Source organism: Microtus pennsylvanicus, chromosome 3 (genome assembly GCF_037038515.1).
Source record: "Microtus pennsylvanicus isolate mMicPen1 chromosome 3, mMicPen1.hap1, whole genome shotgun sequence".
Taxonomy (NCBI): Eukaryota; Metazoa; Chordata; class Mammalia; order Rodentia; family Cricetidae; genus Microtus; species Microtus pennsylvanicus.
The window spans coordinates 75135592-75152476 of NC_134581.1; the positions used below are offsets into that span (position 1 = coordinate 75135592).

At 41.9% G+C, this 16885-nt stretch overlaps 1 protein-coding gene across 11 annotated transcripts in view; it reads left to right on the forward strand.

Annotated features, from left to right (window-relative positions):
- Rnf214 (ring finger protein 214) overlaps positions 1–16885 on the forward strand; it is a 36417-nt gene that overhangs the window by 19154 nt on the left and 378 nt on the right. For 6 of the 11 annotated variants that reach the window (XM_075966068.1, XM_075966067.1, XM_075966072.1 and 3 more), the window contains exons 7-14: positions 11708–11804; positions 12043–12131; positions 14008–14098; positions 14302–14400; positions 15292–15668; positions 15783–15915; positions 16340–16444; positions 16731–16826. In XM_075966068.1, coding sequence (XP_075822183.1) covers positions 11708–11804; positions 12043–12131; positions 14008–14098; positions 14302–14400; positions 15292–15668; positions 15783–15915; positions 16340–16444; positions 16731–16826 — 1087 coding nt within the window. The remainder of the gene's footprint in view (positions 1–11707; positions 11805–12042; positions 12132–14007; positions 14099–14301; positions 14401–15291; positions 15669–15782; positions 15916–16339; positions 16445–16730; positions 16827–16885) is intronic. The other 5 variants (XM_075966069.1, XM_075966073.1, XM_075966063.1 and 2 more) reach the window with 1 other exon arrangement.

A 16885-nucleotide genomic window follows, 5' to 3' on the forward strand; every position in this document is an offset into this window, starting at 1 on the left:
GAGTAGCACAACTGAACACCATTTACAGAAGAATTACCTAGTGAGCGTGTCCTCTTTTTAATACTGTAACAAGAGCAAGATAGACCTTAAATTTGGTTGAATTCTCAATTTTCCAAGTTGCTTGAAATCACATGCTTGAAAATTCACAGTTGTGAATCCAATGATAATGTTATTTAAATGCTGCTGACATTGGTTTAATTTTTTATTTATTGAGAAACACTTGGCCATTGTAAGCATGTAAAATGCTAAGTCAAAAGTAAATACCAAGCTCACTTACTGATTTGTTTTCCAAAGTGAGAAACCTTCACTATGGCACCTCCACATTCAAAAGAATATTAGGGAGAGTGTCTGGAGGGCAGCCAGTTCTGATGAGAATCTAGTGAATGATTAGGAGGCACACACCTTTAATCCCAGCACTTGGGAGGCAGAGGCAGACAGATCTCTGTGAGTTCGAGGCCAGCCTGGTCTACAAAGCGAGTTCTAGGACAGTCAGGGCTGTCACACAGAGAAACCCTGTCTCGGGGTGGCAAAGGGAAGAAGTGGGTCACAATGATCATTCTCAAACAGTATAGTAAAATCTCTTCAGGCTGAGCATTGCCTTTCATGTTGCTAGTGATCATAACAGCTAGCACCCACCGATGGCAGCATTGGCTCTGCCATGGTTTGCACAGCTGATTTAGGGAAAATGAGGTACGCACATGGACATGTAGCAACTCATCATGGGACATCCTAAAGAGTAGAAATGAGTCTATAGTCCTGTCTAGGCTCAGACAAATTTCCTTTGACTGTGGTTACTACACTCTCTGTACTTCTTTTTTTTTTTTTTAAAGATTTTATTTATTTATTTATTATGTATACAACATTCTGCCTCCATGTATGCCTGAATGCCAGAAGAGGGCACCAGATCTCATTACAGATGGTTGTGAGCCACCATGTGGTTGCTGGGAATTGAACTCAGGACCTCTGGAAGAGCAGCCTGGGCTCTTAACCACTGAGCCATCTCTCCAGCCCCACTCTCTGTACTTCTGACTGCCTTTTCTTCCCTATGATTGAAAACTACAAGTCATTAATTCTAATAGTGGAACTATTCGTGATCTTGAAGATTCGTTTGTTTGTTTGTTTGAGGTATACCCTTTATATGCAGCTCAGGCTGGCCTGGAACTTAATTATCATTCTGCCCTCCTTACCGCTTGCTTGAATTAGTCTTGTTGATTTCACTGTGTCCTGGACCCTTATATATTAATGATTAACAAGGACTCTAAATAACAGTTTTTGTATCTATTTTCTTTATCAGTATTCACTGAACCAGAAATTAAGGCAAAAATATATTTATGTGTTGATTTATTTTAAGATAACATAAAACTTACATGTTAACATAAATAGTACTTTTTTTTCCATGAAAAATTGTTTTACAAGTTTCTTATTGTTTCTGTTGCTGTGAAGAGATACTGTGACCATAGTAAACTCTTATAAGGAAAACATTTAGTTGGGTGGCACACATACAGTTTCAGAAGTTCAGTCCATTATCATCATGGCAGGAATCATGGTGGCATGCAGGCAGTAAATCCTACACCTTGTAGGCAACAGGAAATCATCTGAGACACTGGATGGTATCCTGAGCATAGAAAACCTTAAAGCCCAGCCCCACAGTGACACACTTCCTCCAAGGTCACACCCACTCCAACAAAGCCACACCTAATAGTGCCACTGCCTATGAGATTATGGTGGCCAATTACATTCAAACTACCACAAAAGGTTAAATTGGTTTATTGGGCTATATTTACAGCCTACTTTTGTTATTTTAAGACAGGGTATCTGTTGACAAGACTAGCTTTAAAACTAACTTTGTAACCCAGAGAAACATTGAACTTGACTTCCCAAGCTTCAGCCTCCAGAGTAATTGGTATTACAGCCTTGTGCCACCAGGTCTGCCTAAAATCTGATGGTTTACCTTGTTGTTTTGTTTTGCCTTTTAAACCAGTGTCTCACTTTGAAGTCCTGGCTGTGTAGACTGGGTTGGCATCAAGCTCGTAGCATGCCTGCCTCTGCCTCCAGAGTGCTAGGATTATAGGCATGTCCTACAATACCTTAATGCTTGAATGCATCTTTTATGTATTTTATCAAAGGGAAGAAAAACTTTACCTGTACCGTTTTAGGGTTAGCAAATTAAATTCCCAGATCAATAAGAAGAAAAAACAGTTTGTCTGTGCAATGTGTATACACATGGAAGAACTACTAGAGACCAGTAACTTAAAGGGGTTAGAATTTAAGATTCTGTGGGATCTTTTTAGGCAAAGAGGGAAGAAAAATACTTATGGGGAAAACGTGTGTGTGTGTGTGTGTGTGTGTGTGTGTGTGTGTGTGTGTGTGTGTGTTACTTAGTGTTACTGTTGCTATGATGAAACATCATGACCAAAAAAGCAACTTGGAAAGGGAAGGATGTCTTTCATTCACAGTTCCATATCCTTCATCATCAAAAGCAGTGAGGACAGGAACTCAATCAAGCAGGGGAGGAACCCAGAGGCGGGACCCGATGTAGAGGCAATGGAGGGGAGCTCCTTATAGGCTTGCTCCCCATGACTTGCTCTGCCTGCTCTCTTATAGAACCTAGAACCGTCAGCCCAGGGATGGCACTACCCACAAGGCATTTTCTCATTTGAAATTACCTCCTTCCAAATATCTCTAGCTTGTGTCAAGTTGACATAAAATTAGCCTGTGTGCATGTGTATGTTTGTGACCTCAGGTGTCACATCTAGAAACATCATCCACCATCTTTGAGAGAGGGTCTCTCGTTGGCCTGGAGTTCAGCATTTAGGCTGGACTGGCTGACCAGTGACCCCCAGGGGTCTTCTGTCTGTCCTGCCCAGCGATGGGATCATAAGTGTGTACTTCCACCATGCTTAGCACTTTATGTGGGGTCTGAAGATTCAACTCAGATCTTTGAGCTTTCAAGGCAAATACTCTACCAACTGAGTCATCCCTGTCGTCCACAAATGATTCTGGAGAGGGGTGAGAAAGAGTGCCTAGGGAACATTTTGTGGAAATAAAAATGAGCTTTCAGTAGATGTGGCTGTCTGTGAACTGGGGAGGTGGTTTAGGCAGTAAAGTGCCTACGTGCAAGCAAGCATGAGGACCCGAGGTGAGATTTTCAGCAAATACTAAAAGCCAGGGATGGCCGCACACATCTGTAATCTGCTGCTGAGGATGGGAGGCAACAAGACAAGAAGATTCCTTGAGCTCATTTACCAGCCAGTCTAGCAGAATTGATAATCTTCAGGTTCCATGAGAAACCTTGTCTCAAAACATAAGAGGAGATAGCTCAGTGTTTTCTGTACAAACACAAGGAACTGAGTTTGGGTCTCCAGCACCCATGTGAAATGCTGGCATGGCCTTTAGCATCTCTTTAACCCCACACTGGGGGTGCACAGAGAGGCAGATCCCTGGAGCTATCCAGCTAGATAGCCTAGCTAATCTTTGAGCTGTAGGTTTAGTGAAGAGACTCTGTCTCAAAAAAATAACGTTTTCTACTTTTTCAAGTAGAAAAAGACACCATTTACCTCCGGCCTGCGCGTGTACTGGAAGGGCTGTGCTCTCTAGAAGAGGAAGCCGGTAGATGGCTCCTGTTGTACTCTGGAGAAGATCTACTGTGAGCAGTTTGGGACAGTTTTGCTGTCTAGAAGTTGCTGCTTTGGCTCTCATAAGGGAGATTCCAAGAACTTTTTTTCTCCCCTGCAACTCTGGAATCTCAGTATCTTCTTAGAATAATCTTTATACTAATTGAATGGATCCCATAGTTGATTTGATAACACAGTGCATCATTTATTAAATACTGGCCCAATGTTTTATAGATCTTTCAAGTGTTGATATAATTTTTTATACAAACATTTAAAATCTGGACCTAGGGTGATGGTTTAACAGTTAAGAACACTTGCTGCCCTTGCAGAGAACCCAGGTTCAATTCCCAGCACCCACATAGGGTGGCTCATGACTGCCTATAGCTCTAGCTCCCAGGAATCCAATGCCCACTTCTGACCTCCACGGACATCCACACACACATGACATACACAGAGATACATACATATAAGTAAAAATAAAACTTAAAAACCAAACAGCTGGGTGGTTGGGCGCACGCCTTTAATCCCAGTACTTGAGAGGCAGAGGCAGGCAGATCTCTGTGAGTTCGAGGCCAGCTTGGTCTACAAGAGCTAGTGCCAGGACAGACTCCAAAGCTACAGAGAAACGCTGTCTCGAAAAATAAAAAACAAACAAACAAACAGCCAGGCTGGAGTTATGGCTCAGAGGTTAAGAACACTGGCTGCTCTTCCAGAGGTCCTCTGTTCAATTCCCAGCAACCACACGGTGGCTTACAACCATCTATTATGAGGCCTGGTGCTCTCTTCTGGTGTGTACATGTTAGCAGAACACTTTATGCATAATAAACAAATAACTTAAAAAAAAACAAAAACAAACTAACAGCTCCTTCACCAAAAGAGAAAAGGGCTGAAATCAGAAGAATATAGAAGCACGTATTTGTCACAAGAATGAGGATACTGTCACATGTCATGTATTCTCAGGAAAACTCCAGTGTCAGCTCATCAAAGAATGAAAATGAAAAAAGCAAATACTGTTTTATCTGTCTTTCCTTTTTATCTGTCTGTTTGTCTGTCTATCTATTTGTTCTGCTTTCAAGACAGGGTTTCTCTATGTAGCCTTGGCTGTCCTGGAACTCACTCTGTAGACCGGGCTGGCCTCAAACTCAAGAGATTCACCTGTTTCTGCCTCCAAGTGCTGGAATTAAAGGGGTGCGCCACCACTGCCAGCTCTCTTCCTTCTTTCCTTCATTTGTTCATTTCTTCCTTCTTTCTTTCAAGCTTACAAATTTACACTTAAAGTTGTAGCTTGGTGCAATGGGCCTTCGATGTGTTTGGGTACCCTGGCCTACACTCTAACAATGCAGCTCCATTCCCAGGACTCCTGGTGCCATCACTGTGCTAGTGCCTCTGTTTCATCCTGCTGGGATTTTGTGCCCTTGACCTTTGTTGCTCTTTGAGCATTTGACTTTCTGCCCACATTTTCCTTGTCCCTTTTTCTCACCAAGCAAAACTGAAAAGCCAACTGGGGTATATTTGTAAGTTTAAAAATGTCTAGCATATTGAGACTACTGTTAAAGATGTTGAATTAGTGAAGAATTTATCCCAGTAATATTTTTCTATATCTAATTATTCTATGTATGGTTGCACTATTTCAAGAAACTGATTTAAAGCCTGGCATGGTGATTTGTACCTGTATTCTCAGCACTTAGGAGGTGGAAATGGAAGGATCAGAATTTCATGGTCAATTTCCTCTATATTTGCAGCAAGCCAGAACTGCATGAGAGCTCTATTAGAGCCCTCACACATACTAAAAGAAAAAGAAAAGATTTCTTAGGTTGTCTTAAGTTCGGGAAATACACCTTTGAACACCACAGCTGACTGTATCTACTTAACTGTCCCCAGGTTTTTGTTCTGCTTTTTTTTCTTTGCACTTATCTAGAATGTAACATAATTCTGCAAGAAAGGCCTTTGGCTGAGGACTCAGAAATCCTAATTCTTATCTCTCCTCTAAGTGTGTTTCATGGGATACTTAGCATCTGTGCCTGAACTCCAAGGTAGCCATCTTCCTACAGGCACTTGTCGGGGAAAATGTTTTGTTTTGGAATCAGATTCTCATAATGTAGCCCTGTCTATATAAAATAGAATGACCTCAAACTCAAAGAGATCCTCTTAGCTATGCTTTCAAGTGCTAGTATTAAAGGTATGTGCTACTGTGCCTGAAAAAAAAAGAAAAAATATATTAGTATTTTAGTTTCTCTGGAGAAAGTAGTTGTAGCATACAAATGATAACTGGCATTTTTGGAGATCTTACTACATGCTAGAGACTGTCTTAGGCATTTTGCATACATTAACTCATTTAGTCTGCACTGTGGTGGTATGGAAGGTCAATTCCTGTGTCCTCCCCAGTTCATACTCTAGGAAAACAAGGCACAGAAAGACTCACTGGGCAAGCAGTGCAGAGTGGTGAGGCTGGGGTGGACCAAATGACCTAGTTTCAGAGCCTCTCACATCTAATTGCATCACTTTGTCATTAACCTGCATTAGTCTTCACACAGAGATGCTGCTTTGCCATTATTTATAATTGTGAAATTGAAATAACAAGGAAGGGGCTAGAGAATCACTCTGCAGTCAAGAGCACTGATGCTCTTACAGAGGATTGACATGGAACCTCTGTTACTCTAATCCCAGGGGATCCACCACCTATTCTGGCCTTCAAATACACTTCATGCACATGCCATACAGGCAAAACATCTGTACACACAGGAGTGCACACACCCACAGTAAAGATTAAAGTTCACATAGTCATCTAGATTTAAAAAGTAATAAGAAGGATTTTTTTGTTTCGTTTTGTTTTTTTTGAGACACTGTTTCTCTACGTAGCCCTTGCTATCCTGGAACTTGCTTTGTAGACCAGGCTGGCCTCACAGAGATCCGATTGCCTCTACCTCCCAGTGCTGAGATTAAAGGCGTGTGCCACCACCTCCTGGCAGCAAGGAAATTCTTAAGTCAGTTATGTTAGACCTGCATAGTGGACAGCCTTTTTGTTTTAAGAAAAAAAATTTGGGGAAGTATAAAAAGACAAGATCTCCTGAGTAAATTGGGAGCATGGGGACCTTGGGAGAGGGTTGAAGAGGAGGGGAGAGGCAGGGAGGGGAACAGGGAAAAATGTAGAGCTCAATAAAAACCAATAAAATTAAAAAGAAAAAAAATTTGAATTTACTATAATTTTTATGTATATGAATATTTTGCTTGCATCATGTATATCTGTGTACTATGTGCATACCTGCTTCTCATGGAAGTCAGAAGAGGGCATCAGATCCTCCAGAATTGGAATTATAGGTGATTGTAAACCACCATGTGGGTACTGAAACCTGAACCCAGGTCCTCTGCAAGATCATCCAATGCTCTCAACCACTGAACCATCACTCCAGTCCTGGGCAACCATTTCAAATCACAAGTTTTGTTTTGTCTTTAGTTTTTGTTCTTGTTTTGTCTTTAATTTTAAAAATCTGTGTATGTGTCTGTGTGCCTCTGTGTGCATATGTGCATGCCAGTGTGTGGATGTGGAGGTCAGAAAACAACTTTGAGTATCAGTCCTTGCCCTCTTTGTTTGAGACTGGGTCTCTTTGTCATTTTGCCAGCTAACCTCTAAGCTTCCAGGAACTCTTTCTCAATATGGGAGTGTTGTGATTGGCCAGGTGGTGATGGCACACACCTTTAATCCCTTGCTTCAAAGAAACAAGCAAACAAAAAAGTACTATGATTATAGACACACACTGCTGTTTTTGGAACAGTTCTATCTCCAACACCAATATGGCAGGCACCTAACAGTGGTTTATAAAGGCAGTGCCAGAGAATTTGACACCTCTTCTGGCCTACCTGGACACTACAAGAATGTGTTCAGACATACATGCAGACAAAACAATCATACATGTAAGAAATAAATCCTGCCAGATGTGGTGGTACATGCCTTTAACCCCAGTACTCGGGTGACGTGGGCAGGTGGATATCGTGAATTTGAAGCTAGCCTGGTCTACATATTAAATTCTTGGCCATACACAGCAGTCTAGTGAAACCCTATCTCTGAGAAGTAAATAAATAAATCTTAATGGAAAAATAAGATTTATCTGGAAAGAAGATACAGTACAGTTTTATAGCATTTGCCTAGCATAAACAAGATCCTATGTTCATTTCTCAGCATTGCTAGGAAATAAAAACAAAAACAACAACAACAAAAAAACAGAAAACCATATATTTTGAGTTTTTACAATTACTTTTCATATGGTGGATATCTTATTAAAAGCATCTTTTTGAGTCAGGGTCTTATACTGTAGCCCAGGCTGGCCTGAAATTCATTATGTAGTCTAGGGCTAACACCAAACTCATAATAATCCTGTCTCAGCCTGCCAGGTGCTGGTATCATAGGTGTAGGTTGCCACACATAACTAATTTTTCCCTCAAAACAGGACTTCTCCATTGTAACTCTGGCTGTCCTTAAACTTGCTTTGTAGACCAGGCTGATCTCAATTTCAGAGATCCACCTGCCTCTTCCTCTTGGGTGCTGAGATTAAAGGCGTGCATCACCACTATCCAGCTCATAACTGATCTGTTTGTTTGTTTGTTTTGGTTTTTCAAGACAGGGTTTCTCTGTGTTACAGTTCTGACTGTCCTGGAACTCATTTTGTAGACCAGGCTGGCCTCAAACTCACAGAGATCCACCTGCCTCTGCCTCCCAAGTGCTGGAATTTAAGGCGTGCTTTGCCACTGCCCAGCTTCATATCTAATTCTTTACCTGTGCTTCCTCAGTTCTCTTTCTCATCAAAGCCATGATGTAGTCACTATTGTCTTTATAAATGGAGATAACGATGTCTACAAAAATTAAGTAACTTGTCTAGGATCATATAAAAAATACAATTTCTTATCTGTGCTTTACCATGTGACTTTGTACCTTTTTTCAACATGGCATGTTCATCTTGCTTCTCCTGGCGACTGTGCCCTCTTCATCCCCAAGCTCTTATCCTATCTGCAAATATCCCCTAACCTTTTCCTGCTTAGTTATTGGCCATTTTGCTCCTTAGTAAACCAATGAGAGCAACACATCTTCACAGTGTTCCATTACAGTACTGGCTAGTTTTATGTCAGTTTGACACAAGCTAGCCTCATTTGGGAAGAGGGACTCTCAATTGAGAAAATGCCTCCATAAGATTGGCTTGTAGGCTTGTCTGTGGTGCATTTTCTCAGTTAGTGATTGATGTGGGAGGACCCAGCACATTGTTGGTGGGACCATCCCTGAACTGATGGTCCTGAGTGCTGTAAGAAAGCAGGCTGGGCAAGTCATGAGGGAGCAAACCAGTAAGCAACACTCCTCCATGGCTTCTGCGTCAGCTCCTGCCCTGACTTCCTTCAGTGATAGACTGTGATGTAGAAATGGAAGCAGAATAAATATAAACCCTTTCCTTCCCAAAAGTTGCTTATGGTCATGCCTTTGTTTGTTTTTGGGTTTTTGCTTTATTTTATTTTTTTTAATTTTTTTTTTTTTCTGAAACAGAGTTTCTCTAAGTAGCCTTAGCTATTCTGGAACTTGCTCTATAGACCAGGCTGACTTCGAACTCATAGAGATCTACGTGCCTCTGCCACCTGAGTGCTGGGGTTAAAAGGGTTAAATGATTCAGTGATCATGATGTTTTATCATAGGTGATAGAAATGCTAACTAAGCCAGTGTGTATGTGTGCAAGCACATGTACCCACACATACTATGGCACATGTGTGGAGATCAGAGCACAGCTTGCAGAAGGTGTTTTTCATCTTCTATCATGTGGGTCCTGGAGATTGAACTCTGGTCGTCAGACTTAGCATCAAATACCTTTCTTCACTGAGCTATCTTGCCATCCCATCCTATCCATTTTTGTTGTACTGACCAATAGTTCTCTTTTATACAGATGCTAATAAAGTAAATGTGGCCAAATGCCCAAAGGGAAAGAATTTTTGTTTGTGAATATGTGGATCTTCCCATAGGTACAAGAGGATTTTTCTGATATAAATATGTGCATATGTAAATACGTATGTAGTGATATGTGTATTTAGTGAAGGTCAGATTGTTCCTTCAGTATCTGTCATCCTCAAGAGTATCACCAGACCCAGAAGGCAAGTCTTTCTTATGTTCTATAATTATCCCATTACAGAGAGAAATGGTAAGCTAGGTGTGACATCATTTGATTTCACATATTCTTCTTGTTTGTTTTTGGTTTTTTAGAGATAGAGTTTCTCTGTGTAGGCCTGGATGTCTTGGAGCTCTCTCTGTAGACCAGGTTGGCATTGAACTCACAGAGATCTCCCTGCCTCCGCCTCCCTAGTGCTGGATTAAGGCATACACCACCACCACCCTACTGCATTTCACATATTCTTATGGAGAGAAGATTCTAATTTTGGAGGCTTTTTGGAACTTGAAGCTTATGTGTTTGTCAGGAAGATGTGACAATAAGCCTTTACAAGACTGGTAGAAAATTCTTCCTGGGATAGAAGTTAATTTGGAGACCTTGTGGCTCACCTACTCAGGTCTGTTAGATGAGCAGAACTGTCAGTAGAAAGCAGATTAGGTCAATAATGAATGAGCATGTACATACTAAACATATTCAGAATCTCAAATAGAGGGCAGGGATGTGTGGAGAATTGGATTATAAACAAGACCATGTGAAGGGAGAAGCCTTAGACACTTCTCTTAGGAGAAATGCTTCTGGGGCTGGAGAGAGAGCTCTGCAGCTGCTCTTCCAAAGGACTCTGGTTCTGGGCATGTGGACTCATACTTTAAGCAATGGGAAAGCTGAAACAGGAGGACTGATGTAAGTTTAAGTTCAATATGGGCAGCATAGAGACCTTGTTTGGAAAAAAATGGAAAAATACTACAGATGGTGGTGGTGCAGGCCAGGAGGCAGAAGACAGATGGATCTCTTTAAGTTCGAGGCCAGCCTGGTCTACAAAGCAAGTTCCAGGACAGCCAGGGCTGTTACACAGAGAAACCCTGTTTCAAAAAACCAACCAACCAAACAAACAAACAAAAAAGCAAAACCATCAAAGACAGCTTAAAACATTTCCATTCTGTTCTTTCCATGAATCTGGGAAATCCATGCTTTCAGCTCACAGTCAAATGTAATATGAGAAAATTCTCCTCTTGTCTCTATTCAGTGGCCACTTCAGTCCTCAGTAAGAGGGTCAGCTGTCCCAGTGTAACACAGAAAGACCCATCTCCTAGAGATATTTCAGTGCAAGGCGAACCAGAACAGTCGGTTACCTTAGCCCTGAACATATTATAACCTAAGGATGGGAGGTGGGGCAAACATTTTAAAATGAAGAAGATGGATAAAAAATGGGAAATGCTAAGTATACATTTTCAGTTTTGAGACAGAATCTCATCATGTAGTCCAAGCTGATCTAGAATATAGTGTGTAGCCTAAACTGCCCTTAAATTTGTGACAATCCTCTTGTCTTTAGCTCTCAAGTATTATCAAAATTCTGAGCCACTACAACACATAGTTTATACTTTGCTTTTGAAGATTTTTACTGTAGTTAAGGAAAGTAGAGATTAGTAAGCCAGTAATAAATGCTTGATTGATTGTGAGTTAAAGTTGAATTATAAATGACCCAACTTCACTACCAGCACTGAAAGACACACTGCGAGGTAAAAGAAATACATAAAGGTTTTGAATGCCCTAAGTATGTGGAACATTGTTCGTCATGAGTGGTTTTGTTTCTTCGAGACAGATTCTTATCTTGTAGTCTAAACTGATCTGGAACTCAAAGCAATCCATCTATCTGCCTTAGCCTTCCAAGAATTAGGATTATAGGCATGAACTACCATGCCCAACTGGGTTTCGGTTCTAAGACATTCCTTTCCTACATTAGGTAACTTTATTTGATCAAGTGGAGAAGTGAATATTTCCCATGTTGGACCTGTTTGCACTTTAGACTACCCTACATAGCATTTTTCTGTCTCTGAAGTGAATCCTGAAAGTGAGGCTTCATGTAGCAGCCCCAGACAGGTTTTCCTTTTGCCTCGCTGTTGCTCAGCAAACTTAAATTTCCTTTCTTAATCTTGTTCTTGGCTTCTTACTGTACAGAGAAGTGTGGGAAATGGAACTGGATAGACTTAAAACCCAGGATGGTGAAATCAATCGGAACATTATGGAAGAGACAGAGCGGGCCTGGAAGGCGGAGGTAAGAAGAGACAATGTATATACAGACTTGATCTTGTACTTCCAGGGGCTATACAGTTTTGATAGAGTACTAAAAGCCTGGAGGCATTTGTTTTAACTATAGGTAGTTTGTGTATATAAAGCTCTCTCTCTGTCTCTCTTTCTCTCTCTCCCTCCCCCACTCCTGTGTGTGTGTGTGTGTGTGTGTGTATGTGTGTGTGTACACAAATACTCATGTGTACATGCATGGATGTGTGTAGATCCTGTCACTAGAGAGCCGGAAGGAATTGCTGGTGTTGAAACTGGAAGAAGCAGAAAAAGAAGCAGAGCTGCATCTGACTTACCTCAAGTAAGTGCCTCTCTCCAAAGCCTAGGTTAGCAGGCCTGGCTCACGTCTTTCTTCATAGGACTCTTAAGTCTGTCTCTGTGTGCGTACCCATAACTTTTCAAGATTTCTCATCCATGTTCTGCGCTTTCTCACTTTTTCCTCCTTTTATAGCTTTGCACTTTTTATTATCAGACTTCTGTTTGCGTAAATACTATCTGCTAGACTACCAAAGCATAATATAGGTCTTGAAGGTTTTTGAAGCTTTGTTTCTCCCATGGCCATTCCTCCTCTGTCTGCCACAGGATTTGGAGGATTCTTATAGCATTTTTCAGACAGGCAAGATGCCAGTACTTAGGAGTCCAAGGCAGGAGGATTGAAAGTTTCAGGCCAGGGTGGCTACTTCAGACAAAAAGGTGATATCATTTATGTGATGCAGATGACTTGGACTCTTGGGTTTCTCTAGCACTTGCTCCCAACAACTGTGTCTCAGGGTGTAACAAGTTTAGGGCAAAAGCAAAGGCTCCGGCAGGCCTAGCAGGCTATGCTCAGTCACTCATCAACTAAAGAGATGAGACGTAATGCTGGAAAGCAGGAAACATGTAATCAATGTTTCCACATTGGAAAGAACAGATAAAGAGACCTAGAGATGACAAAACTATCTTTGGAGTATCAACATGAACTTTTGTTTTGTTTTGTTTTTCAAGACAGGGTTTATCTGTGTAACAGCTCTGGCTGTCATGGAACTAGCTCTTGTAAACCAGGCTAGCCTCAAATTCACAGAGATCCACCTGCCAACATGAGCTTTGGGTTGATCTGTTTACATAGTTTTTAAAAGATTATTTTTATTTATATTTATGTGTGTGTTTGAATGATTATATGCCCATGTGTATAGGTACTCACAGACAAGTGTCAGGGCTGTCAGGTCCCCACAATGGAGTTATAAGCAATGGTGTGATGCTCAATGTGGATGCTAGAAACCACACTTCATTCCTCTGCAAGAGAAGTAAGCACTATTAACTGCTGAGCCATCATCATCACTCTAGTCCTAGGGTTTTAAGATGGAATTTTGTGTAGTCCAGGCTGGCCTGGAACACTTGATCCTTCTGCCTCTAGCTTCAGAGTGTTTGGTTTATATACACCATCATGTGGCACAAAACTTCAGGTTTAAATAGAGGAGTTGGGACAAGGGGCTGGAGGGGTAACTAATTAGCTAGTCTGACTCAAGATGTGGTCTTACTGATTTTTGTCTCAATTCTTGTTCTGCGAGGTGATCTGAAGAAATCCTTTTAGGTGTCACCACTTGAGGGCATCAGTCTGATTCCCACAAGAGGACCACTTCTCCTCTAGAGTGCAGGCTCATGGATGATTGTCCTCATCTGGAGGGTGGTTGTTCCTTGGAAGTTTTGTTCTTCCTGGAATTGAAAGTGACTACAATTTTAGGACAGTTGTCTTTGTGTCATCATCATTGAAGGTGGAGAGATGTAGATTAGTTTTGTTGTTTTTTGTTTGTTTGTTTGTTTTTTCCGAGACAAGGTTTCTCTGTGTAGCTTTGGAGCCTGTCCTGGCATTTGCTCTGTATACCAGACTGGCCTCAAGTTCACAGAGATCTGCCTGCCTCTGCCTCCCAAGTGCTAAGATTAAAAGACTTGCACCACCAATGCCCAGCTAAGAGTTTTTGGTTGTGGTGGGTTTTTTTTTTAAGTATGTATTTTACGTGAATTAAGAATTGATTTTTACCCAAGAGGTAGTAATCCCAGTACTCAGGAGGCAGAGGCAGGAGGATCTCTGTGAGTTTGAGGACAGCCAGGGTTATACAAAGAAACTCTGTCTCAAAAGACCAAAAAAAAATGTTGTTGTTTTGTATTTTGAATTCTGTAAATTCTTTGTTTCTTGAAAGGTCAACTCCTCCAACACTGGAGACAGTTCGTTCCAAACAGGAGTGGGAAACAAGACTGAATGGAGTACGGATAATGAAAAAGAATGTTCGGGTAAGTGTAGTTAACCATGATGGTTCAGTCAGCCCCAGTTTGTGCTTAAACTCTCCTGACAGTGGGTTGGTATCTAGCCTTTTGCATTGCTGCTCAGAGCTTACTCCACTCCCGTGGTTTCCTGAGAGTAGGCAGCTTGCTTTCCCCAGAGGTTTGTTCAGCCTAGCAGTAAAGGACAATCCTTTTTCTTCCTTTCGTTCCAGGACCAGTTTAATAGTCATATCCAGCTAGTGAGAAATGGAGCCAAGTTGAGCAGTCTTCCTCAGATTCCTACCCCCACTTTGCCTCCACCCCCCTCAGAGGTAAGAGTGCTGACTTTGAGGAGTCTTTCTGTATTGTAGGCAAAGTCAAGGTCTACTTGTTCTTTTTATGAGGACATTGGGACATCCCCATTTAGTTTAGGAATGTAAGAGCTATTCATTGATTTCTGCCCCAATTTTCTCTCTTAAAATATTTTTTTTTTTATTTTTGTTTTTCTAGACAGGATTTCTGTGTGTAGCCTTGTCTGTCCTGGAACTCATTATGTAGACCAGGCTGGTCTCAAACTCACAGAGATCCACTTGCCTCTACTTTCTAAGTGCTGGGATTAAAGGCGTGTGCCACTATTTCTGGGTCCTAAAAAATTTTTGTGTGTATTTTTTATATAATGTATACATAAGTGCCTGCTTGTGTGTGTGTGTGTACATGTGCATGTAGGTGTGTGTGTGTTCCCATGCACTTAGGCCAGAGATCAACTTTAGGTTGCTTTTGACCTTTTCGATATTTTTATTTTATTTTGTTTATTTATGAGACAGGGTCTTATTATATATCCCTGGCTGTCTTGGAACTCACTTTGTATAACAGGCAGTCCTCAAATTCACAGAAATCCACCTGTCTCTTTCTCTTTAGGGTTAGAATTAAAGACATGTATCATCACACCCAGCCTGGCTACCTTATTTCTTGAAACAGGGACTCTCAGTGAACCTAGAGCTCAGGGATTGGCTAAATTGGCTGGCCACTGTAGGGATATGCTTGTCTTTACCCCCGCAGCATTGGGTTGTAGATATGTGTGCCCCCTCTATAGGCTTTTATGAGGCTGTTGGGATATGCTTGCAAGGCAGGTACTTTACCAACTGAACGATCTCCTTATCCCTTGCTCCAGTTCCTAATCTTTTCTCCCCATCTCTTTTGTCCTCCACCTCTTCCCTTTACAGGCAGATTTCATGCTTCAAGTATTTCAGCCCAGTCCCTCTCTGACCCCTCGGATGCCCTTCTCTATTGGGCAGGTCACAATGCCTATGGTTATGCCCAGTGCAGATCCTCGCTCTTTGTCTTTTCCAATCTTGAACCCTGCCCTTTCCCAGTCCAACCAACCATCTCCACCTCTTCCTGGCTCACATGGGAGAAATAGCCCTGGCTTGGGTTCCCTGGTCAGCCCTCATGGTCCACACATGCCTCCTGCTGCCTCCATCCCGCCTCCCCCAGGCTTGGGCGGTATTAAAGCTTCTACTGAAACTCCCCGGCCCCAACCAGTAGACAAACTGGAGAAGATCCTGGAAAAGCTGCTGACTCGGTTCCCACAGTGCAATAAGTAAGTGTTGTTAAGGATCAGTTCAGATATCTGCCAGAGAAATGTTTATGGTTTGAAATGTTGGTGTTCCCATAAAGATTGATTTTTCTTTCCCTCAACATTGTTTATTCTTAGGGCCCAGATGACCAACATTCTTCAGCAAATCAAGACAGCACGTACCACCATGGCGGGCTTGACCATGGAGGAATTAATCCAGCTGGTAGCTGCACGCCTGGCAGAGCATGAACGGGTGGCATCGAGCACTCAGGTAAGAGGAGCTACAGGGAGAGAACTTAGACCTACTGAGAGGTTGAGGAAGAAACCAACTTCAGAAAAACTGGGAGTGAGAAGCATCAGAGCCAGGGGTATCTGATCTGCTCTTTTCATCTTGAAAAGTAAATGATTTCTTTTTGTGTTGTTCTTTTTTAATTAAATTTATTATTATTATTGTGTGTGTGTATTTGTGTGGGGGATGAGATGTGTTTTCGTAGGTACATTGTGGAAGTTAGAAGACAACTTGTGGGAGTCTATTTTCTTCTATCATGTGAGTTCCAGGAATTGAACTCAGGTCATTAGGCTTGCGTGCAAGCTCCTTTACACACTGAGCCATCCTGCTGGCCCCAGTTTCTTTTTGATACATGCTCTGTTGCTCAGACTCTCTTCCCTCACTCTGAAATTATTTCTACCCACAGCCACTTGGTCGGATCCGGGCTTTGTACCCTGCTCCTCTGGCCCAAATCAGTACCCCAATGTTCTTGCCTTCTGCCCAAGTTTCATACCCTGGAAGGTCTTCACATGTAAGACTCTTTTCTTTTAACACTGGGATGTGAAGAAGCACAGGGTGAGGAGGGAGTGGGTTACAGGTAAGGATGCTAGAGGAAACCATTATCTCCACAGCAGGGTTGTTTGCAGCCCTACTGGGAACATGCTGCAAGTACTTTAGGCAAGAATCTAGGTTAGGACTTGTATTTCTTTTGCTGAAGAATAGTTTTGCTCCATGGAACTAACGGATGGAGTCATGGGCATAGCAGGCAAGGTGATTCAGAGGTTGGCTAGCTATGACCAGTTTTCTTGTCCCCACAGGCTCCACCCACCTGTAAACTGTGTCTGATGTGTCAGAAACTTGTCCAGCCCAGTGAGTTGCACCCGATGGCTTGCACCCATGCGCTGCACAAGGAGGTAGGTATTTAATACTAGCAAGTGTATACAACACATAACATGAAGAGAGAGACCACTGA